The sequence below is a fragment of the Ranitomeya imitator genome, chromosome 5 (assembly GCF_032444005.1).
Source record: "Ranitomeya imitator isolate aRanImi1 chromosome 5, aRanImi1.pri, whole genome shotgun sequence".
In the NCBI taxonomy this organism is placed as follows: Eukaryota; Metazoa; Chordata; class Amphibia; order Anura; family Dendrobatidae; genus Ranitomeya; species Ranitomeya imitator.
In genome coordinates, this window is record NC_091286.1 from 621,515,174 (window position 1) to 621,540,664 (window position 25,491).

The 25,491-nt window shown below is 44.6% G+C and overlaps 1 protein-coding gene across 2 annotated transcripts in view; it reads right to left on the reverse strand.

Annotated features, from left to right (window-relative positions):
• Window positions 1-25,491, reverse strand: part of KIDINS220 (kinase D interacting substrate 220) — a 195,357-nt gene that overhangs the window by 21,251 nt on the left and 148,615 nt on the right. Inside the window, exons 23-25 of one of the 2 annotated variants that reach the window (XM_069728062.1) lie at window positions 5,627-5,805; window positions 4,166-4,389; window positions 1,643-1,756 (exon numbers count right to left, since the gene is read on the reverse strand). In XM_069728062.1, the coding sequence (XP_069584163.1) occupies window positions 1,643-1,756; window positions 4,166-4,389; window positions 5,627-5,805 (517 nt within the window). The remainder of the gene's footprint in view (window positions 1-1,642; window positions 1,757-4,165; window positions 4,390-5,626; window positions 5,806-25,491) is intronic. The other variant, XM_069728063.1, reaches the window with a different exon arrangement.

Genomic DNA, 25,491 nt, shown 5'->3' on the forward strand with positions numbered 1-25,491 from the left:
AAGATATCACAAGCAAGATTTAATGTGATTCACTGTAGTAAAACGTTTCGGTCTTGCTTCAGACCTTCATCAGTTACAGTATATTTTGAGTGCTGGGTTTTCTTAATATATGCTGAATACACAGCTGACCTCTCACGCTCTTTAGCTGGACTCATAAAATGCTCATTTTAATGTCAGGATTGTACATTCTGAGATAGATTTTCAAAGTAAATGTGCCAGCCTCATCAGGTCTAAGATCCGGGTTGTTTGCATTGTAAAATGTTGGTGGCCAATCCACTTTAATGGTAAATTGTTACCCATCCATCTATAAAAGTGTGGGTTCCACATATTAAATCTGGATTTTTTTTTTGGATAGTGGAGCTGTAACTGTAGGATAGAATTGGCTATAGAAAAAAAATGGTGGTTTGTGAATCTTACCTTATTTATAACACTGGCCGCCAACAGTTACAGTTAAGGTCTCTTTACGCAGACCGACTGGCATCACGATCCAACCGCCGATCGGTCAATTTTAACTGACTGGCGGTCGTTCTGACAGCCTGTCTGTACAGACAGACCAAAGCAAATGATCGCACTGAGCGATCTATACTAGAGGCTGCCATGGTTCTCAGAAGCGCCATTCCTGTTTACACAGGACGATGCACCTCCGAGAACTATTAACTTTTTAGCTGCGCAAATGATCATTTCACCCGACGAACAGCCAATACCACGTGGGTTAATAATGCAAAAAAACTAAAAAGACAAATTCAGACAAAAGGAAAAAAAGAAGATCTGGAGGCCCCTGCCGAAGGCTGGTTTCACAAGTCCATCATTCACAGTCTGAACACAGACCACGATGATTAGACGTGCAAGGCACACTGCCCGCTAAGGTGGCTGTCTGTGTGGAATATTGGTTTTGCTACAAAGATTCTTTAATGAGCCGATCACAGTATTAAGTGATCATCTAAAATAGGAGGAGGAGTCTGTAAGCAAGTGTTCATTTCCTCTGCAGCACCCCCACAGGGGAAGAGCAGCATTACAAGTTGTCAAATGCAATCAATATAGGGCAGGCATGATGCATGCGCAGGGTCCATCAGGACAGGAGAATAGTTTTGCAGTGCTCAATTCATAGCTAGGGGACCTGAACTGAGGATTTCTTTATGAACTAAAAATTGCCTAATAAGAAAATAAAAAAAAAAAAAACTTTTGTTAACCAGACAAACTCACAAAAAACAACAACATGAGATCTAAACTACAGTGGATCTAAACTATAGAAAAAAGCGGAATTTATTATGCCAGGCCCCACGTGTTGCATTAGCGACTCATTTTTATATAACTGGATTCCTTAATCAGATGTACAAAAGCCACCCGTCACCACGGTGTAAAGCCCTACATCACCACGGTGTAAGCCCTACATCACCACGGTGTAAGCCCTGCATCACCACGGTGTAAGCCCTGCATCACCACGGTGTAAGCCCTGCATCACCACGGTGTAAGCCCTGCATCACCACGGTGTAAGCCCTGCATCACCACGGTGTAAGCCCTGCATCACCACGGTGTAAGCCCTACATCTCGGACCCAGACAGGAAAGGGGAGTGTTACGCAAGAGCAAACATTAACATCACTTTTCCCAGTTAGTGACATGAAGATTCTACTGAATACTTACGAGGCCCGTGGTTTGCTCTCTGGATAAACTGTGTTTTAAAGATGGACGTGACATGGGATGTTGGGGGTTGCCAAAGTAATACTTCGGCAAATACACATGAGGTGCAAAGAATGGCTATGAAAAAAAGAACAGAAAACATGCGGGAATAAAAAAAAAATATATGCAAAAAGGGATAAAAAATGGAAAACATGATACAAAGCAAATAATGACAACACGTGACGATACAAATAATATAATAATCAAAGAAAAAAAACAAAAATAGTAAAAGCAAAGGGTTAATAAACTGAGAAACGGCGCAAATCGATCTGCAAGACCTGGTCCAGTGGCTAGGTCAGTGGTTGCTGGATGGGAGTCCCGAGAACCGGATCCTACCTGACAGCATATGTGGCTCCTCTTTTGATTACCCGGCCGGACATGACATCACACGGCAATGACGACATCTTGCCAGGCTGGCTAATCAGGAGAAGAGCTGCGGGTGCCACTAGTTAGGGGGCGGCTCTCAGGGCTCCCATCCATTAATGACAAAGTATTGCCACGGTCGATGGACAGGAGAAGAGCTGCGGATGCCACTAGTCAGGAGGCGGCTCTCAGGGATCCCGTCCAGTGATGACAAAGTATTGACACGGCCGATGGACAGGAGAAGAGCTGCGGGTGCCACTAGTTAGGGGGCGGCTCTCAGGGCTCCCATCCATTAATGACAAAGTATTGCCACGGTCGATGGACAGGAGAAGAGCTGCGGATGCCACTAGTCAGGAGGCGGCTCTCAGGGATCCCGTCCAGTGATGACAAAGTATTGACACGGCCGATGGACAGGAGAAGAGCTGCGGGTGCCACTAGTTAGGAGGCGGCTCTCAGGGATCCCGTCCAGTGATGACAAACTACTGACACGGCCGATGGACAGGAGAAGAGCTGCGGGTGCCACTAGTTAGGAGGCGGCTCTCAGGGATCCCGTCCAGTGACGACAAACTACTGACACGGCCGATGGACAGGAGAAGAGCTGCGGGTGCCCCTAGTTAGGAGGCGGCTCTCAGGGATCCCGTCCAGTGATGACAAAGTATTGCCACGGCCAATGGACAGGAGAAGAGCTGCGGGTGCCAGTAGTTAGGAGGCGGCTCTCAGGACTCCCGTCCAGTGATGACAAACTACTGACACGGCCGATGGACAGGAGAAGAGCTGCGGATGCCACTAGTTAGGAGGTGGCTCTCAGGGATCCCGTCCAGTGATGACAAAGTATTGCCACGGCCAATGGACAGGGGAAGAACTGCGGATGCCACTAGTTAGGAGGTGGCTCTCAAGGCTCCCATCCAGTGACGACAAAGTATTGCCATGGCCGATGGACAGGAGAAGAGCAGCGGATGCCAATAGTTAGGAGGTGGCTCTCAGGGATTCCGTCCAGTGATGACAAAGTATTGCCACGGCCGATGGACAGGAGAAGAGCTGCAGATGCCACTAGTTAGGAGGCGGCTCTCAGGGCTCCCGTCCAGTGATGACAAACTACTGACACGGCCGATGGACAGGAGAAGAGCTGCAGATGCCACTAGTTAGGAGGCGGCTCTCAGGGATTCCGTCCAGTGATGACAAACTACTGACACGGCCGATGGACAGGAGAAGAGCTGCGGATGCCACTAGTTAGGAGGCGGCTCTCAGGACTCACGTCCAGTGATGACAAAGTATTGCCACGGCCGATGGACAGGAGAAGAGCTGCAGATGCCACTAGTTAGGAGGCGGCTCTCAGGGCTCCTGTCCAGTGATGACTATGTATTGACACGGCCGATGGACAGGATCCTGCGAATCGATTGACACCAATAGCCTGGCTATGTGTATGGACATCTGTGATTATCCTCCAGTGTGTTCACAGTCAGCAAGGCCCATTATAAGAGCTACATAACCAGAAAAAAAAAAAAATTCAAAAACAACTGCAGAAAAACATAAGCATTCTGTTAAGCCTGGTACAGGGCCTGGGGGGGAGGTACATAATACAGAAATGCTAATAAGTAAAATAAAGTAAATCTAAAAAAAAAAAAAAATCAGGCCCCGCACCAGGAGTCTGTTTTATTAGATACTTAAATCAGTGTATAAAATCCTATTCGGAGCACTTTATTACATCTGTGGTGTCCCTCTGTTATTCCTCCTGGAGATCTACTTATAAAATGATAACTCTTATTACTATTCCTTCTTATCAGAAGAGGCACGTCTTACCGACACCAGGCAAATTTTAACATCCGGTTGTTAATTTATTCACGTAATTCTAGGCGGAACAACAGAGGAACAGTACAATGCAACATTTAAAAAGCAAAACAAAAGCGAAGGCATTAATGGGGAATACAAGCGTTTACTAAAGCAGACAGAGCTGTCAAGTGTGACCCAATGACTAGACATGGTGGAGACAAGGATACCATAACCCAAGGTATCGATGGGGTCCCAGACCCTAATGGGAGGGACCAGCCGACATGGCATGTCCCACATCAACTGCATCTTCTTACTTCCACACACATATTTAGCCAGGTTTAAGTCACGACCTACCCGGTTATAGAATGGGTGCTGAGGACCAGTCATGCCACTGTAATAACTGCTGGGTGGTTGTGGGGACACCACACCTCCGGGGAACGGGCCATTGAATGAGGAGGAGGAGCAGACAGAGGGCGGCTGGCTGAATACAGAGGCCGCCCGGGGTGGCGCGTCCTGCAATGGCAAAGTGGGGTAAGGGAAGCCGCCAATATTCATCTGGTCCCGGGCAGCTCGCACATCTGAAATCAAAAATAAAAGTATTAACAGTCACTGATAAGAGACCAATACGGAGCATAGCCGCCATATGCCCTGGTATGAGGAGGAACCAAAGCCTTGCACAGAAATCACATACTGCAACCCAGGATGGACGCGATGACAATAGTTATGGAATGAAAAGTTATATAATATTCCTATATGCTTTCTGTATAAGTGTGTGATGAATCATGGCTTTCAAGATCTCCGCTGTCATTTAACCGACCCGGTGATTTTTTCCTATCACTAGCTAATAATCTGTCCTGTTATGTGGCGGACATCGGTGCACAGCTCTGATCACTAACCACCCCGCACCCGTCTGTCCAGTACACAGATAGATTTTTATCTGCTGCTGGTAAAACTTTGTTATAATTTTTTTTTACATGTGTTCTCTTTTAATTGCGTCTGATTGGTGGGGATCCAGGTCCTGAGACCCCACCTGCCACTCAAAAACTTTCCTCTAATCCCGCTCAGCTCAGGAGACTAGAGAGCGGTGCACACACAGAGGAGTACGGACACAATAGAAAACATAGTGTTCATAAAAGGGTATTCCCATCTCCAAGATCCTATCCCAATATGTAGTAGGTGTAATAATAATAATAATATTAGCAAATACCTTCAATTAGAAATCTAGTATAGTTCTTCTGATTCGCTGTCACTTTCCTCGTGTGCAGGCATTGCGGGGCTTTAGATATCCATGTTTATGACCACTAGCAACTAGCTATCTGTCGCCATATCAGTGGTCGTAACCATGGATACCTAAGGTCTTGCATTGCCTGTACACGAGGAAAGAGACATAGCGAATCAGAAGAACTATACTACATTTCTAATTAAAGGCATTTGGTAATATTTTTATTACCACACCTACTACATATTGGGATAGGAGCATGGAAATGGGAATATCCCATTAAGTATAGTAAGAATAGCCTTTACTTGGTGAAGCCATGGCAGCCCTAGGGAGAAAGACTAAAGGGGTGTGTTTCATTTGCATACATTTTTGGCATATGGACAAGACCCGGTTCTTGAGATTGATGCAGGCCCAAATCCCCTTCTCGTTCCAAGACCTCAGTGCAGTGAGGCAAACGCAGTAACCGAATGACCATGATGCACAGAAGAGTTTGTTTTAATCAACTTTTAAATATTCCCAGAACCCCCCCCCCCCCATTTATTTATTTATTTATTTTTAAATCTGTGGTTGAAAGTAATAAAACCATTCTAATTTACCTGCAATTATTTCCCGCAGTTTGGGATCCAAATTTACTGTACAGGGCAAGAAAGTCTTCACATCCCGTGCCATGAGAACGGGCGTCCTGGATGACAAGAACACTTCAAAACTTCTAATGTCCCCATCAATTTCCAATAAGGGCTCCACGTCTTTGGTGGTGGGAATATTTTTGGAAATTCTAGTAAGATAAAAAAAATAATGAATGAATGAAGATTATTAATATAAAAAAATAAATATAATACAGTCATTATTTACTCCTTCTAACAGTCCTCATTAGCTGAGCACCATCTTGTACACTTCTGACCATAACTTCTGGCATCCTGCAGTCAAAAATATCAGAACCCCATTAAAGTCCATGTCCTATTAGGGTCATTCGGAGCGATAGGTCAGTGTACATATTTTTCATAGCTTTTGCTTTATAGATAACCATGCAAATTCTACACAAAGGTATACTGCAGAAAAGAAATCTGTGAAAAAAATAGACTTATTAGTTTTCTTCCAGATAGGGGTTTTGTAGGATTATAGACAGGTGTATGAGTAACCAATTATACCAAACAGGTGATTGGGATCATCATTTTCATATACACTGCTCAAAACAATAAAGGGAACACTTATACAACAGAATATAACTCCAAGTAAATCAAACTTCTGTGAAATCAAACTGTCCACTTAGGAAGTAACACTGATTGACAATCAATTTCACATGCTGTTGTGCAAATGGAATAGACAACAGATGGAAATTATTGGCAATTATCAAGACACACTCAATAGGAGTGGTTCTGCAGGTGGGGACCACAGACCACATCCCAGTACCAATGCTTTCTGGCTTATGTTTTGGTCACTTATGAATGTTGGTTGTGCTTTCACACTCGTGGAAGCATGAGACGGACTCTACAAACCACACAAGTGGCTCGGGTAGTGCAACTCATTCAGGATGGCACATCAATACGAGCTGTGGCAAGGTTTGCTGTGTCTGTCAGCGTAGTGTCTAGAGGCTGGAGGCGCTACCAGGAGACAGGCCAGTACACCAGGAGACGTGGAGGGGGCCGTAGAAGGGCAACAACCCAGCAGCAGTACCACTACCTCAGCCTTTGTGCAAGGAAACCGACTCCATAAGGATGGTCTGAATGCCCGACTTCCACAGATGGGGGTTGTGCTCACAGCCCAACACCGTGCAGGATGCTTGGCATTTTCCACAGATCACCAGGATTGACAAATTCGCCACTGGCACCCTTTGAGCTTAACAGATGAAAGCAGGTTCACACTGAGCACATGTGACTGACTTGACAGAGTCTGGAGATGCCATGGAGAGCGATCTGCTGCCTGCAACATCTTTCAGCATGACCGGTTTGGCAGTGGGTCAGTAATGGTGTGGGGTGGCATTTCTTTGGAGGGCTGCACAGCCATCCGTGTGCTAACCAAAGGTATCCTGACTGCCATTAGGTACCGGGATGAGATCCTCAGACCCATTGAGACCATATGCTGGTGCGGTTGGCCCTGGGTTCCTCCTAATGCAGGACAATGCCAGACTTCATGTGGCTGGAGTGTGTCAGCAGTTCCTGCAAGATGAAGGCATTGATGCTATGGACTGGCCCGCCCGTTCCCAAGACCTGAATCACATCTGGGAGACCATATCTCATTCCATCCACCAATGTCACGTTGTACCACAGACTGGCCAAGAGTTCGCTGATGTTTTAAACCAGGTCTTGAAGGAGATCCCTCAGGACACATCCGCCGTCTCTTCAGGAGCATGCCCAGGTGTTGTAGGGAAGTCATACAGGCACGTGGAGGCCACACACACTACTGAGCATCATTTACTTGTCTTGAGGCATTTCTACTGAAGTTGGGTCAGCCTGGAATTTGATTTTCCACTTGAGTATCATTCCAAATCCAGACCTCCATGGGATAATAATTTTGATTTACATTGATCGTTTTCATATTTTATTATTCTCAACGCATTGTACTATGCAATGAATAAAGAATTGCAACTGGAATATTTTATTCAGTGACATCTAGGATGTGGTATTTTAGTGTTCCCTTTATTTTTTTTAGCAGTGCATATACAGTGGGTACGGAAAGTATTCAGACCCCTTTACATTTTTCACTCTGTTTCATTGCAGCCATTTGGTAAATTCAAAAAAGTTCATGTTTTAACATTAAATGTACACTCTGCACCCCATCTTGACTGAAAAAAACCAAATGCAGAAATTTTTGCAAATTTAATAAAAAAGAAAAACTGAAATATCACATGGTCATAAGTATTCAGACCCTTTGCTCAAACACTCATATTTAAGTCACATGCTGTCCGTTTCCTTGTGATCCTCAAGATGGTTCTACTCCTTCATCGGAGTCCAGCTGTGTTTAATTAAACTGATAGGACTTGATTTGGAAAGGCACACACCTGTCTATAGAAGACCTCACAGTTCACAGTGCATGTCAGACCAAATGAGAATCATGAGGTAAAGGAACTGGCCAAGGAGCTCAGAGACAGAACTGTGGCAAGGCACAGATCTGGCAAAGGTTACAACAGAATTTCTGCAGTATTCAAGGTTCTTAAGAGCACAGTGGCCTCCATGATCGTCAAATGGAAGAAGTTTGGGACCACCAGAAGTCCTCCTAGACCTGGCCGTCCAGCCAAACTGAGAAATCGTGGGAGAAGAGCCTTGGTGAGAGAGGTAAAGAAGAACCCCAAGATCACTGTGGCTGAGCTCCAGGGATGCAGTAGGGAGATGGGAGAAAGTTCTGCAAAGTCAACTATCACTGCAACCCTTCACCAGTCTGGCCTTTATGGCAGAGGGGCCCGACAGAAGCCTCTTCTCATTGCAAGACATGAAAGCCTGCATAGAGTTTGCTAAAAAAAAAAAAACACATGAAGGACTCCCAGACTATGAGACATACGATTCGCTGGTGTGATGAGGCAAATATAGACCTTTTTGGTGATAATTCTAAGCGGTGTGTGTGGCGAAAACCAGGCACTGCCCAATAGTGAAACATGGTGGTGGCAGCATAATGCTATGCGGTGTTTTTCAGCTGCAGGGACAGGACGACTGGTTGTCATTGAAAGAAACATGAATGTGGCCAAGTACAGAGATATCCTGGATGAAAACCTCTTCCAGGGTGCTCTGGACCTCAGACTTGGCCGAAGGTTCACCTTCCAACAAGACAATGACCCTAAACACACAGCTAAAATAACAAAGGAGTGGCTTCAGAACAACTATGTGACCATTCTTGACTGGCCCAGCCAGAGCCCTGACCTAAACCCAATTGAGCATCTCTGGAGAGACCTGAAAATAGCTGTCCACCAACGTTGACCATTCAACCTGACAGAACTGGAGAGGATCTGCAAGGAAAAATGGCCGAGGATCCCCAAATCCAGGTGTGAAAAACTTGTTGCATCATTGCCAAGAAGACTCATGGCTGTACTAGCTCAAAAGGTGCTTCTACTCAATACTGAGCAAAGGGGCTGAATACTTATGACCATGTGGTATTTCATTTTTTCTTTTTTTTATTAAATTTGCAAAAATGGGGTGCAGAGTGTATATTAATGAGGAACATGAACTTTTTTGAATTTACCAAATGGCTACAATGAAACAGAGTGGAAAATGTAAAGGGGTCTGAATACTTTCCATACCCACTGTACGTAGAAAAGGAGTTGGGACTGTGTGTGAATTGTATAAACTCCCTTTATAATTTCCAACACCCCTTTTTATTTTACATCTAGTGCCAGTAGGATTTGGCCCGAGTCCTATGTGAAACAAGATTGAGGCGTTCTGTATACTTGATGTAATACATAGAGCTGTGAAGATCTAAAATATTCACTCATGGACAGTTGTGGGGTCCTTTCCAAAATTTCTTGCCATTGACCTTCCTCTATAGGGCATATTACACTTTCCTATTGATTCTTTGCATTATTTTCTTAGGATGCTTTCACATTGTGGTCTGTGCCTCCCGTCAAGGCATACATCCGAAATCCCCTGCAAAATGGGGTCCGGACGCATGCGCGGATGGTGCCCATAGACTGTAATGGTGACGGCAGAGCTAATGTGTGCTCTGCCGTGCACTTTTTTGGAGAGTGAATGCCTACAAGAGGCTCAGTCGGTGAATGTGCCCGAACCCCGGTTTGTAGGTAATTTCGGACATATGGCCCGTCAGTTACATAGAACGCAATGTGAAAGTCTCCTTAGCTAAATGGCCCTGCAGGATAAGTCCCTCTGCCGTATATGCATGTCTCAGATGAAGGTATTTATAAAATTGGGGAGTAGGTATCCCAAACTCAGTTTGTAGTTGAGAAAATTTGTTCATCAAGTCACCTACCAAAACATGGGAAATTCTGTGTATCACCCTCAAATTCCATTTCCTAAATCCTTCTTAATGATAAACATAAGGAAGCCTAGGGGTTTCCCAAAGTGAGGTAAACCGAGTGACCCCTTGTAGACCCCGCTATTCTCCGACCTTCCACCATAGCTGATGAATGAGAAATAGCTTTGGCAATGAACCCGACAAAACCCTAAACCTATGAGCAGGCTCGGACTGGCCCACCGGGGAATCGGAGGATCCTCCGGTGGGCCCTGGCACTGACACCTACTGGCAGGGCCCCCCCCGCTCCAGGCCCCCCCCCCCCCGCCTTGAATACTCACCCTGTTCCAGCGATGGTCTCGGCGTCTGCACTGCAGCTCGTCCTGAACGAGCGGTCACGTGACACCGCTCATTAAGATCATGAATATGCGCATATTCATGATCTTAATGAACGGTGTCACATGACCGCTCAAGCAGGAAGAAGCTGCTGCGCCGGCGCCGCCGCCTGGAGTCGGGACAGAGCGCGAGGGATGTCGGCATGGCCGTGCAGTGGAACAGGTGAGTATGAGGGACGGGGGGGACGGAGGGGATGAAGGAGGACATAAGCCGGCGCGCCGAGCAGGAGCAGGAGCGGGTGCTGGTGCAGAGAGATAAGCCGCCATGCAGGGGGGAATATGAGCCATGCAGGGGGGAATATGAGCCATGCAGGGGGGAATATGAGCCATGCAGGGGGGAATATGAGCCATGCAGGGGGGAATATGAGCCATGCAGGGGGGAATAGGAGCCATGCAGGGGGGAATAGGAGCCATGCAGGGGGGAATAGGAGCCATGCAGGGGGGAATAGGAGCCATGCAGGGGGGAATAGGAGCCATGCAGGGGGGAATAGGAGCCATGCAGGGGGGAATATGAGCCATGCAGGGGGGAATAGGAGCCATGCAGGGGGGAATAGGAGCCATGCAGGGGGGAATAGGAGCCATGCAGGGGGGAATAGGAGCCATGCAGGGGGGAATAGGAGCCATGCAGGGGGGAATAGGAGCCATGCAGGAGGGAATAGGAGCCATGCAGGAGGGAATAGGAGCCATGCAGGGGGGAATATGAGCCATGCAGGGGGAAATATGAGCCATGCAGGGGGGAATATAAGCCATGCATACGGGGGGAATATAAGCCATGCATACAGGGGGAATATAAGCCATGCATACGGGGGGAATATGAGCCATACAGGGGGGAATATAAGCCATACAGGGGGGAATATAGGCCATACAGGGGGGAATATGAGCCATGCAGGGGGAATATAAGCCATGCATACAGGGGGGGGGGGGGTAATATGAGCTATGTATATGGGATAGGAGGGAGATGAGCCATGCATACAGGAGGGGGGTCATTATACAGTATTCAGCATCATGTGTGGCCGTTATACAGTATGGAGCATCATGTGTGGCCAATGGACATAACACAGTATGGAGCATCATGTGTGTCCGTTATACAGTATGGAGCATCATTTGTGGCCATTATACAGTATTGAGCATTATGTGGGATCCTTATACAGTATGGAGCACTGTCTGGCCATTATACAGTATGGAGCAATGTGTGGCCATTATACACTATGGAGCATCATGTGTGGCCATTATACAGTATGGAGCATCATGTGTGGCTATTATACAGTATGAAGAACTGTGTGTGGCCATTATACAGTATGCAGCATCATGTGTGGCCATTATACAGTATGGAGCATCATGTGTGGCCATTATACAGTATGGAGCATCATGTGCGGCCATTATACAGTATGAAGAACTGTGTGTGGCTATTATACAGTATGCAGCATCATGTGTGGCCATTATACAGTATGGAGCATCATGTGTGGCCGTTATACAGTATTGAGCATCATGTGTGGCCATTATACAGTATGGAGCATCATGTGTGGCCGTTATACAGTATTGAGCATCATGTGTGGCCATTATACAGTATGGAGCACTGTGTGGCCATATTTTTGTTTTATATACAATAATTATAAGCAAACAGTGTGATCAGCAGTGCTAAACGGCTGCGGTTGGGACGTGGATATGGGTGTGACTAGTTGTGAAATGGGTCTGGTCAGAGGCGTGGCCTAAAATTTGCCGCGGCGCACTACGCGCGCCGCAAACGTTATACCTCCTTCCCTTCTTCAAAAGTTGGGAGGTATGGTACCACACTTGCCAGATCACGGCAAGTGCCGCAAATCCCATAGGGAATGAATGAGGCCGAACGCAGTGTTGCCGTAAGTAATCCGTTACGCGGCAGATGCAGAAAAACTGTAGGATCTGCTGCAAAAGGCGACTTTCACATCAGCGATTCTTGCCAAAGTCTATGCCGATAGTGTCATACTCACCAAAGGGGGAGGCAGCACTAAAAGTGCCTAGGGCAGCAGAAACTCTAAATACGGCCCTGGGGGGCTACATTATATTCTGTGGGGGGACTGCATTATACTCAAGGTACTACATAATATTATGGGGGCTACATCATACTACATGAGGGGGCTACAGTATACTCTATGGGGGGGCTGCATTATATTCTGTGGTGGAACTGCATTCTCTCGGGACTACATTATATTCTGTGGTGGGTGGCATTATACTATATGGGGGGCTGCATTATACCCTATGGGGTGCTACATTATATTCTATGGTGGGGACTGCGTCATACCTGAGAGGGTTGCATTATATTTTGTGGGGTGCTGCATTATATTCTATGAGAGGGGACTGCATTATATTTTATGAGGGGGCTACATTATATTCTGTGAGGGGGCTACCCCAACCCTTGCTACATTATTAAGACGTGAACTACCTTATATTATACCCGGATATTAGCGCTTTTTACCGCACAATTGGTGGTCTTGTATCTATTTCTATGTAGCTACATAGTGGGCCCCAAGAATGATTTTCTCTGGTGGGCCCAAGGTGCTCCAGTCCGACGCTGCCTATGAGCCTCCAATGTTTAATACAGCCTAGATATATGGTGAAGTAAAAGACGCTGTGCTCCCACCCCCGCCTTTAGGATCCTCCCATCCCCTAATACGTTGGAGTTGAGCTGCCATAAAATAAACCATCGGATTTGGTAGGCGAGACCACCATCACTTTTGTCTCTTTGCAATGTCTCCCGTCTAATTCTTGGCGTTTGATTGCCCCAGATCAGTTCCCCAAAGAGGCAATTAATTTAAAAAGCAGTATCTCTGGGTTATCCAGATAGGGGAATTCTGTAAAACATAGCAGCTGAGGCATCCGTATCATTTTAGCTAAAATAGTGTGACCCATCACTGGCAATGGTAATTCAGACCATGCAAAGAAAGGGAAAAAAAAAATGAATCCAATAAATACACTTATGTAAAAATGAAAATAAATAAAAAAAAAAATAAAAAATAAAAAAAAAAAGAGTACACACATTTGCTATTGACATGTCCGGAACGACCCAATCTGTAAAACTGTCCCGCTAGTTAACCCCTTCAGTGAACACCGTTAAAAATAAATAAAAACGAGGCAAAAAAAAAAAAAGTTAAAATGATACTGCTGAAAACATGATGTCCGGCAAAACACAAGCCGCTATATAGCTCCATCAGAGGAAAAAATAAAAAAAAAAAGTTATAGCTCTCAAAATAAAGCGATGCAAAATTATTATTTTTTCAATAAAATAGTTTTTATTGTTTAAAAGCGCCAAAACATAAAAATAATAGGAATAGAAAGAGATTTAAAAAAAATGTAATTTGTCCAAAATGGTACCAATAAAAACGTCAGGTCAGCCCGCAAAAATACAAGCCCTCACGTGACTGCCAACTGAAATATGGAAACATTACAGCTATCAAAATATGGCGAAAAAGCCCCCCCAATATAACTCCGGTATTGCTGTAATTGCACCGACCCACAGAATAAAGTAGTCTAATCACTTATATGAGAAAAGGCGTAAAAATAAATAAAACCAATTTTTCACCTGCTGTCTATTTTTTCATTCTGCCTCCCAAAGATCGCACTAAGGCCAGCCTCACACTCAGCGTATGAAAATACAGTCCGTATATTACGGCCATAATACGCTGAAAGGCCATAATACGCTGAAAAGTCCCGAAAATAGTGGTCCGTAGCTCCTCCGTAGGCAGGGTGTGTCAGCGTATTTTGCGCATGGCATCCTCCGTATGTAATCCGCATGGCATCCGTACTGCAAGATTTTCTCGCAGGCTTGCAAAACCGACATACGGACACACAATGGATGATCCATGGGCTCAAATAATCGTAAAAACATACATACTGTGTGTGTGTGTGTGTGTGTGTGTGTGTGTGTGTGTGTGTGTGTGTGTGTGTGTGTGTGTGTGTGTGTATGTATATATATATATATATATATATATATATATATATATATATATATATATATATATATATATATATATATATATATATATATATATACACATATATACATAATTGTCTAAGGGGCATTTCCGTCTGTCCTTCTGTAACGGTTAGATATACATAATTGTCTAAGGGGTACTTCCGTCTGTCCTTCTGTAACGGTTATTCATTCGCTGATTGGTCTCGGCAGCTGCCTGTCATGGCTGCCGCGACCAATCAGCAACGCGCACAGTCCGGAAGAAAATGGCCGCTCCTTACTCCCCGCACTCACTGCCGGCGCCCGCATACTCCCCTCCGGTCTGCCCTTACACAGGGTTAATGGCAGCGGTAACGGACCGCGGTGTAATGCAGTCCGTTACCGCTGCTATTAACCCTGTGTGACCACGTTTTTTTTTACTATTGACGCAGCTTATGCAGCGTCAATAGTAAAAACATCGAATGTTAAAAATAATTAAAAAAATAAAAAATTATTATATACTCACCTACGCCGCCTTTCCCGCTCCTCGCGATGCAACCAGCACGTTCCGGTCGCACGGATGGTCTGGCAGAAGGACCTGCCATGATGTCACGGTCATGTGACCACGACGTCATCACAAGTCCTGTGCGCATGCGCGAAAAGGACCTGGCGTGACGTCACGGTCATGTGACCGCGACACGGTCACGTGACCGCGACGTCAGCACACCCTCGGACCGGAAGATGCCGCCTGCACCCCACAGAGGCGACAGTGCTACAACGCACCTGCGGAAGGTGAGTATGTGTTTATTTTTTTAACCTGTGTCATACGTGGCTGGGCAATATACTACATAGCTGGGCAATATACTACGTGGCTCTGTGCTGTAGCCAATATACTACGTCACTGAACAATATACTACGTCACTGGGCAATATACTACGTGGCTGGGCAATATACTACGTGGCTGGGCAATATACTACGTGGCTGGGCAATATACTACGTGGCTGGGCAATATGCTACGTAACTGGGCAATATACTACGTGGACATACATATTCTAGAATACCCGATGCGTTCAGGCAACCATCTAATATATATATCTCATACAGCGCTAGATAGCACAAAAGCCGGTAATTCAATTGCCGGCTTTTCCTATCTCCTTCTCAAACCCGACATGATATGAGACATGGTTACATACAGTAAACCATCTCATATGCCTTTTTTTTTTTTTTTTTTTGCATATCCCACACTACTGTTAGTAGTGTGTATGTGCAAAATTTGGGCGCTCTAGCTATTAAAGGGTTAAATCGCGGAAAAAATTGCCGTGGGCTCCTGCGCAATTTTCTCCGCCAGAATGGTAAAGCCAGTGACTGAGGTCAGATATTAATAGCCTGGAGAGGGTCCATGGTTTTTGCCCCCCCCTCTTAAAAACATCTGCCCCAGCCACCCCAGAAAAGGCACATCTGGAAGATGCGCCTATTCTGGCACTTGGCCACTCTCTTTCCACTCCCGTGTAGCGGTGGGATATGGGGTAATGAAGGGTTAATATCACCTTGCTATTGTAAAATGAAATTAAGCCAGATTAATAATGGAGAGGTGTCAATTATGACACCTATCCATTATTAATCCAATAGTATGAAATGGTTAAAAAAACACACACAACCATTGGGAACTTTTCAGAATATTTTCCCAGGCTCGAGTTCATATAAGGACATCCAGCAGAGGGCGCATCACTGCAACTCGAGGTAACTACAGGTCATTCACCTACATTCCATTCATTCCCCGTGGTTTTACAGGCAGGAGCACAGCTGCATTAGCAGGCTTCTGCTTGTAAAATTAGTTAACCCCTTCAGATGGATTTACATCGTGGGACGTGACAGAACGACGGAAGGTATGGGATATTGTTGATTTTTTATTTTACCTTTTTTAACAGAACGAGGGTCTTCAGGTGGATTACCAGTATAATAAAATATTACAACAACCTGTGTATTTATTTCATTAAAAGACTTTGTAATAATGTGTGTGTTTTACCTTACAATAGCAAGGTAACATTAACCCTTCATTACCCCATATCCCACCACTACACGGAAATGGGAAGAGAGTGGCCAAGTGCCAGAATAGGCGCATCTTCCAGATGTGCCTTTCCTGGGGTGGCTGGGGGCAGATGTTTTTAGCCGGGGAGGGGGGGGGCAATAACCATGGACCCTCTCCAGGCTATTAATATCTGCCCTCAGTCACTGGCTTTACCACTCTGGCGGAGAAAATTGCGCGGGAGCCCACACCAATTGTTTCCGTGATTTAACCCTTTAATTTAATAGCTAGAGCGCCCAAATTTTGCACACACACTACTAACATTAGTAGTGTGGAATATGCAAAAAAAAAAAAGGGATATGAGATGGTTTACTGCATGTAAACCATGTCTCATATCATGTCGGGTTTGTGAAGGAGATAGGAAAAGCCGGCAATTGAATTACCGGCTTTTCTCCTAACCGGTCAGTGTGATTATACTGTACACCGCACTGAATTGCCGGCTTTTCTATAGAACACCGCTGCGTATTTCTCGCAAGTCACACTGCTGGTCCGTGTGTAATCCGTAATTTTCTCGCCCCCATAGACTTTCATTGGCTTTTTTTTTTTGTGCAATACGGTGACAAATGCAGCATGCTGCGATTTTCTACGGCCATAGATCAGTAATCAGAATCAGTAAAATACCGGCAGATAGGAGTTGGGCCATAGAGAATCATTGTACCGTATGCAATCCGTATTTTCTGCACCTCTCATACGTCCGTAAAACTCGCTAGTGTGACGCCGGCCTAAGACTCGGCTCACATTTATCCTGCGCTCTACGCTGAGCACTTACTCTGGGGTTTCCGTGTAAATTCGGAGCACCGTGAGCTAGCTGGGATCTCACCGCAGCTCAGCCCAGCTGGGAACGGAGCGTCAGTGACCGGAGGTAACCTCTATGACATCACCACCGGTCACTGATGCTGCGCTCGCAGCTGCTCATTCACCAGTGGTTCTCAGCCTAGACGGTCACATTTTGACACCATCCAGGTTGAACACTTTTTCCCCAGACATGGATTACGGCGTAGGACACGACCGACAGGTGAGGGATATTGTTGTTTTTAATTTTTGGTTTATTACAGGAGAACGAGGGCTTCGGTGGAATAGGCGTTTGGTGAATATTACGGTAGTTGTTAGTTTTAAATAAAGTAAAACTGTGTTTTGTTTTATTTCTAATAAAATACTTTATTCTGGCCGTGTCTTTATTTACAATACAACTATAGGATTAGTAATGGATAGGTGTCTTATAGACATCTCTCCATTACTAAGCCGTGGGCTTGACGTCACCTGACAATACAAAGGTGACCTCAACCCCACTTGCCACAGCTACAGGGCAAGTGGGAAGAGCCAAGCAAAGCGCCAGAATTGGCGCATCTAATAGATATGCCTTTTCTGGGCAGCTGCAGGATGCTATTTTTAGTCTGGGGGATCAATATCCATGGCCGCTTACCATCCTGAGAATAACAGCCCCCAGCTGTGAGCTTTAGCAAGGCTGGTTGTCAAAAATGGAGGGGACTCCGTGTCTTTTTTTGATTATTTAAATAATTTTAAAAAACAGAGTGGGGACCCCTCTATTGTTCATAACAACTGTGCTGAAGCCTACAGCTAAGGGTTGCAGCCCCCAGCTGTGAAAGTTTTGCCTGGCCGGTTATAGAAAATACAGGGGAACCCACGCCGTTTTTATTTATTTATGGCACAGGGGGCGGCTGATGGATACCCCCATCAGCTGCTCTTGCTATCACTATTATTAGCAGCAGCAGCAGGGGGTAGGCTGATGGGAGTAATAGTCCCATCAGCCGCCGCCTGCGGTCTCTTATCACTTAAATATAAGTGGTACTGATATGGCACACGCATGCCACACGTGTGCCTCAAGTATTACACACACGGACACTGACATCTCCGGTACTGGAAATATCAGGATGTGTGAAAGTGGAGTTATAGCGGGTTTTTATGTTTGGCTGCTGTCGCACACTAAAAGACTCTTTTTATTGCAAAAAATAGTTTTTGCATCACCAAATTTTGAGAGCTGTGATTTTTCCATATTTTGGCTCACATGGTAAAAAGTTTCAGGAAGCGTCTCGCACAGCAGGCAGAGAAATCCAAGAGGACGCCGATGCTCCCTTGGCAGTTACCAGGGCAGTGACCGCTACATCGGCGTCATCTTGGATTTCTCTGCCTGCTGTGCGAGTCACTTCCCAAAGCATTTTACCGGCGCCTCCGGCCATTATCACGCTGCCAACAGGTGTCAGGGGATGAGTGGATGTTTTGCGGCTCTTGTAGCTCAAGAAAAAAATCGTAAGGGCCCAGTGGAGTCTTATGAAGGCCTTTGTTCCTGGAGATCTCCTCCTGCACGACCGCACACATGCCCGGTCAAACCACACCCTGCCAGCAGCGGATCTTAATGATTTGCCCAAGTGCATTCAGAGCAGAACATTCCTCAGACAACCATTAATAACCTCAAGCCTGTAGGAGCGGGCATCTTTGCATGTGGACCTCATACTCAACACAGATTTGAGATGTTTTAACAAATTTGTTTCCATTTCTTCATCATTTGCAGATCAGTAACACGCCTATCCATCCTCTGATTTCCATGACTTTTCCTTCTTGGCGTTGCAATGTTGCGTGTTGAGTAGTGATGAGCGAATATACTCATTACTCGAGATTTCCTGAGCACGCTCGGGTGTCCTCCGAGTATTTGTAAGTGCTCGGAGATTTAGTGTTCCTCACTTTAGCTGAATGATTTACATCTGTTAGCCAGCTTGATTACATGTGGGGATTCCCAGGCAACCCCCCACCCTCACAACCAGGCAACCCCCACATTTACGTATGCTGGCTAACAGATGTAAATCATTCAGCTGCGGCAAAGAAAACTAAATCTCCAAGCACAAAAAATACTCGGAGGACACCCGAGCGTGCGCGAGAAATCTCGAGTAACGAGTATATTCGCTCATCACTAGTGTTGAGTGTATAAATTATTTTTGTTATTTTTAACACAACTTTACTCATCTGTTGCAGTGACAGTGGCTAGTCCTAACATATTGTGTAGACAGATGCACAATTCAACACAAATATTGTTCTGCCTGGTCTGACAGAGAAGGAACAGATCGAAGTGGAAATATGGGATTTTAAAGCGCAGAAGCATCGGTACACATGAAAAATTAAAGGATATTTCACAAGTTTATGAGCAATAAGCCGTAATGTTTATGACTGAACCAGTAAATCCAAATTTAAGTACCGAGCAATAACACATCTAACGAAGAGAATGAAAAAAAACAATATCACTAAGGGAAAAGTGCAAAATAAGCAGTCAACTAGTGCTGATTCCACGCAATTCACTGTGCCATAATACAGGGGTCACTTAATATAGTCTAAGGGGGGAAAAGTCTATTAAAAGGAAATCACTTCAGTGGGGGACGTAACTAATAGTATTGTAAATCTGATGGAGAGAAGCTGAAGTCTACAGATGCTCATTTACTGTATGCAGTAAAGACTTAAAGCATTCCTGACCCTTTCTCATCAAACCCATGGAAAAGCATGGACCCACCACCTTCATCCCTGAATAAGAAGGTAAATCTGCTTTTGGTGAACATATCAGTCTAATATGACCAGGAAGTGTCCCGATTCCCATTGTCTGTAACTTACCACTTCCAGCATTATAAGTCCTGGAACTTCCTTTCCCTAATCACCCCAGCATGCACTGCTCATGCCATTATCTTGCCTGCATTGAACAGATATCCTACCATTTTATCTAATTTGACATACAAGAAAGCAGAAGCTGAGATACAAAACCCTGCGGCACATTTCCTGTAATACGTCACGTACGTCTGCTGCTGAAGAAGGATTACACTTGACAACAGGCAGTAACATGAAAGTTAGACAGAAGGGAGACACATAGTGGCCGGCATTTTAAGGGATATTTTAGGGATAAGACAACTATTAATATATAAAGTGATTTGCAGATTTATCACATTAGCTTTAAAATTAGATAAAGTTTTCTGAAAGTAAAGTGAATTTAACCCCTGCCTGATGTGTGATGTAAATGTAGGTCACATAATGGGTGAAAAGTGTTTGGAGTGGGTTCAAATGCTGCACCGCACCGAGCAGGTGTTATACAGCTGGCATCTTCCATTAAAAGCAGTGACCAGAGCTTTCTCTGATCGCTGCTGCTGAACCTGTTCAATGCCTTTGTCAATTTCGGACAGTGGCATTAACAACATCCCTAGTTCCCCTTTATAAAAAACATTGAGTAAAGCATATTTGGTACGGCCACATCTGCAAAAGTCAAATTATTTAACTCGTATGCTAAACGCCATCAACGAGTTCATGTTTGAATCATTCGAAGTCAGCATCTAAAAAGATCCATCTAAACATCTAAAGATCAGTCCTACACATCTACGTGGGATGATTTTGCAGCTTATACTAAGAATTTTAGGAACCCTATGAAACACACACACGTTTCAATGGTGTTGAGTTGCAATACCTGGCACAACCTAAGAACAGATGTGGTGCTGTTTTTAGGACGGAAGCAGCTATGAGGTTTGTCCATTATTAAAAAAAAACAACAAGTTTTCACAAGTTTGCTCATTCTATTTCACATAAAGGTTTGCCCTTAGTCGAAGGTGGGCAGCTTGGTTTGCTTTGCAGCGCTGAGGACCTGGGTTCAAATCCCACCAAGGACCATATCTGTAAAGAGTTTGTGTGTTCTCCCCGTGTTTGTGTGGGTTTCCTCTGGGTTCTCCGGTTTCCTCCCACACTCCAAAGACAAACTGATGGGGAATCTAGCTTGTAAGCCCCAATGGGGACAGAGACAACGATGTGCTGCCACAATTAATGGTGCTATATAAGGAAAATATACTGTAAAAGGAGTGGCTAGGAGAATAAAAAGTGTTCCCTATCCGGCATCTCTAGAGCACAAACTCCAGGAGAGATAAGACGTGAAAAATCCCGGCTGACGAGTCACATGAAGTGTATTAGTTTTCCTCTAATTCCAGTTCTGCTAAAACCTGTTAGCACAAAGCTTTATTATGAGCACAATACAACCATTGTGAGGAAGAAAATGAACTGATGTGAGGAGGTCACAAGCATCGAAATGGTCTGTAGGAACCACATACCATACAGGAATAAAATATGTACGAAGAGCTCCATTATAGGCAGGGATGTCTGCAAGGAAAGCATCACTATATATCCTCACTTTATGTAACGGCCATGACTTTATCGGAGGATCTCCATGTATGTCCCTTCTTACATTCTGCAGGGTGTGAGCCTCACTTGGCGATGCTCCACTTATCTTCAGAAAGTCACATTTCCAGCTGTCTGTCTCCTGTACAAGAAACTTTCTCTCCAGGCTACACGGACATGTTAGTCTTGAAGAACACAATGGGCATAAGGCTAGTCAAGAAATAAGTATCCGACACTGGGCAGGAAAAGCAACCAGAAAGACCATGATACTCTGTATATTAAAGATGGAAAACCTAGCCAGAGTAGGGGGCAGAGGTGTGTATAAGGAAGAGCAACGTTGGATAAGTTTAGAAAAAAAGTCTCCACTGTTCTTCATGAGTAGGGTTGGGTGGACCGGTGGAAGTTCGGGTTCTGGTGCCTGACACAAACTTTTTAGAAAGTTCGCTTCGGGTATAATCAAAGAACGCGAACTTCATGCAGAATCCAAACCCCTTTAAAGATAATGGATACCCAAACTGCTAAGAAAAAAAATTCCGAACTAAGGACTTACCCCAAACACTGCACCGGACTTCAGCAGAAAGACCGTGTGTGGCTTTGAGGACCGAAGAGCGACTGTCCGGTAAGAACACCATTTTAATTCGGGTTTGCCCATCTGTACTTATGAGTAGCACTCATATTGTAGCATAAAGGTTTATAAAAAAAAAAAAAAAAATCTTGTCAACCTTGTTGATTGCTGGGTCTGATGGCTGGGACCCCTTGAGATCAGGACTTTGGAAGCCTGAGAACAGGTCTCTGCTGCGCTATCATAAATGGAGCAGAGGTGGGAATGCTCAGCCCCCAATCATTGTCTGTGGGTATGCTGAGCAGTGACCATGACTATTTTTGAGTCCCATAGAAAATGAGTGGAGGTTGAGCATGTGAACCTTTTCATCCATTCATTCAGGATGGGGCTGTAAAGTCATGATCCCAGGATCGTTGGAGTCTTACTATGATGGAGATCATGGCAGTGAATGGATCAGCAAATTATCTCCTTGCGTTTTGGGGGACAAACCCTGGAAGTGAATGGGGTTGAGCTGCAATTCCAGACACCCCATGACGGACAAGGTTGGCTTTGTCATTAAAAAAATTCTGTTGAAAAAAAAATTAAAAATTGCAACAGGAACTGATCAAGTCGATCTGTGCACTGCCCATCTAACTCAACGAGTGTGCAGAAAATAAAATAAAAACATGGCCATCTGTAAGACATTTTCATTGATTTTCTTTTGCAAAAACGACACGGGCCTTTTTTTCATGCATAAAATATGCAGATACGGACGCAATGTTGTCCCATAAGGACGCCAATGAGAAATTGTCCATATATACGTCTAAGAACAGATTCAGAACAATTTTATTTCATTTTTACTCATTCTGGGCTATGGAGTCCAGTGTGTCTTGCTCAGTGGCTCTGGTTCGGTGGTGGGATAGTCCAACACTGTTGACATGCACTTCTATGTCATCGTCTGTAAATACTCTCACTACCTGATGACCTCTTAAAGCCGCTGGAAAGTTGTCCTTAAGAACAACGTCAGCAGATACAATGTATGGTAATGCAGATCCCATGCACACGGTCGCTGTGCTCCAGTCCCGACACTAAACCCGTACATTAGAAGGATAGCCAAAAGGCCACACTGCTCCTGTGAATATTTATAGAAAGCGTACTTTGTGTCTGCAGGCTAGGCAAAATGTGATGTGCATATGCTTGTGAAATAAATTGGCTTTAACAGACAGCTTGCCTTATTATAGGATGGCTGCTAGGTCGTGGAGCAGGCACGACAGAAGCCACTTTGCAGCCAGGAGCACAGAGACAGACCTAGCCCGCAGGACCCGCCATGCTTCAGCGCATCACGAGATCTCATTTACAAGGGAAATGGATCGACACAAATCAAGTTTATTTGTCATCTCTCCAGTCAAACCACTCATCTCAATGAAGTATCACTTCATTAGCCATTTTCTGGATGGTAACGGGCCTGGAGGGGTCCTGCACATTTCTACTCCCTTATCCAGTATTGCTTGGTTTGTCATCATGTCAATGAAACCAAAGAAAATAGGTAATTTGTTTCCTCCATCTCGCTGAGCTATGAGAGAATAATACTGGCCTGCTCGCATAACATTACAGATGAGCTGCGTACAGGACACAGTGACGTGCGTCACATACAAGCGTCTTACATGGCACCTGAAGACGACGTGATGGATCCTTTTTTCAGCAAAGAAATATTATTTTCTCCACCTAGTAAGAGGTCAATAACGATATTACCTCCATGGATTATTTATGAGCGACACATTGTGTTTCATCTGTATTATATGGGATATGGATTAAGGCTGGTACAAATCTGCACTTTCTGACCAGTGATGGTCTGAATAACCCCCAACCAACACTGAGAAAGAAGGGGGCGATTGGTAGAGTGGCCTGCTAATTTATTTCTCTGTATGGTAGAGCAACTGCAGCAAAGACCCATTCAGAAAGTGATGGATATGCCAACAGTAAGCCATCACCTTCCGTGTTGGAACACCTCACCTACTGTCCCTCCAGCATTGCTCCACAGATCTCTTCTTCCAATGGATGAAGTCACAGAATATTAGAGTTGGAAGGGACCTCCAGGGTCATCGTCTCCAACTCCCTGCTCAATGCAGGATTTACTTAACCATCTCAGACAAATGTTGGTCCAACCTCGGTTTGAAGACTTCCATTGAAGGAGAACTCGCCACCTCTCATGGCAGAATGTTCCACTCATTGATCACCCTCACTGTCAAAACTTTCATTCTAATATCTAATCTGTGACTTCTCCCTTTCAGTTTAATTCCATTGCTTCTCGTGTTTCCATGTGCAAATGAGAATAAGGTTGATCCTTCAACAGTGTGACATCCCTTCAGATATTTGTAGACGGCTATTAAGTCTCCTCTTAGCCTTCTTTTTTGTAAGCTAAACATTACAAGATCCTTTATCCATTCCTCGTAAGACATACTTTGCAGTCCGCTCACCGTGCTGGTAGCTCTTCTGTGAATTTGCTCCAGTTTTTCAATGTCTTTTTTAAAATGTGATGACCAGACCTGGACACAGTATTCCAGATGAGGCCTGACCAAGGAGGAGTAGAGGGGGATAATTAGATAATTAAATACTTAAACTAGGACACCTTCCGGGTGTCAAATAATTGCATCAGCATCTGTTTTGCCCAGCACTCCCCATGCCCATGGGCAAATTGGGCAGAAAAATTAAGAGGTGCCGCATCTCCTCTAAGACCTTTTTCATGTTGCAGATTTTTGGTCAGTAACTTGCCACAATTACAAGTGGAACCTACACAAACTATAATGTAAAGATTTGCACATCTTCTTTGCTTTGGATCCACTTCTGGCGACTGGCTTTCACCAGATTTAGAGCGATAAGTTTTTGTTCTCTAACCATAATTAAAAACCAGGAAAAAAAAAAGTACCAGTATATCTATCTATGGTAACCCAAGATATGTTTAGTACATTCATGGCAAAATAAGAATAGTAGTTCAACTAGTTACATCGTAGTTAACAAGGACACGAAAGCATCGAAGACTTTGGGTTTTCCCTTAAAGTTCACCAGTACTAAATTGGGGTTAGGGTTAAAACTTTGTTTAGGAAAAGCTCCTAATTTAAACTCATAGAACAAAATTATTTGGGGTTCACGGACCTTCTACATAACAAGATCTCATCAGACTCACCAAGCATCCAACCATTAGGACAGAAATGGAACAACATATTTCATTTTCTTCGGCGTAAGATACTGTTGAAATCTATCGGAGGACAGAACTGGAATATATTAAGAAAAATATTTGCAGAGTGGGAATGCTTTCGTAGATAATCAAAGACAGCAAAAAGAGTGTAATGCCAGAGCTGTGTCTCAAAGCACGAAGAGATCAGTATCTGGAGCCATGAGGAATTAATGAGCAGATTCTGGACTCAAGTCTAAGTTTCTACAATTGGCGTCAATATGTGGAAGACTCT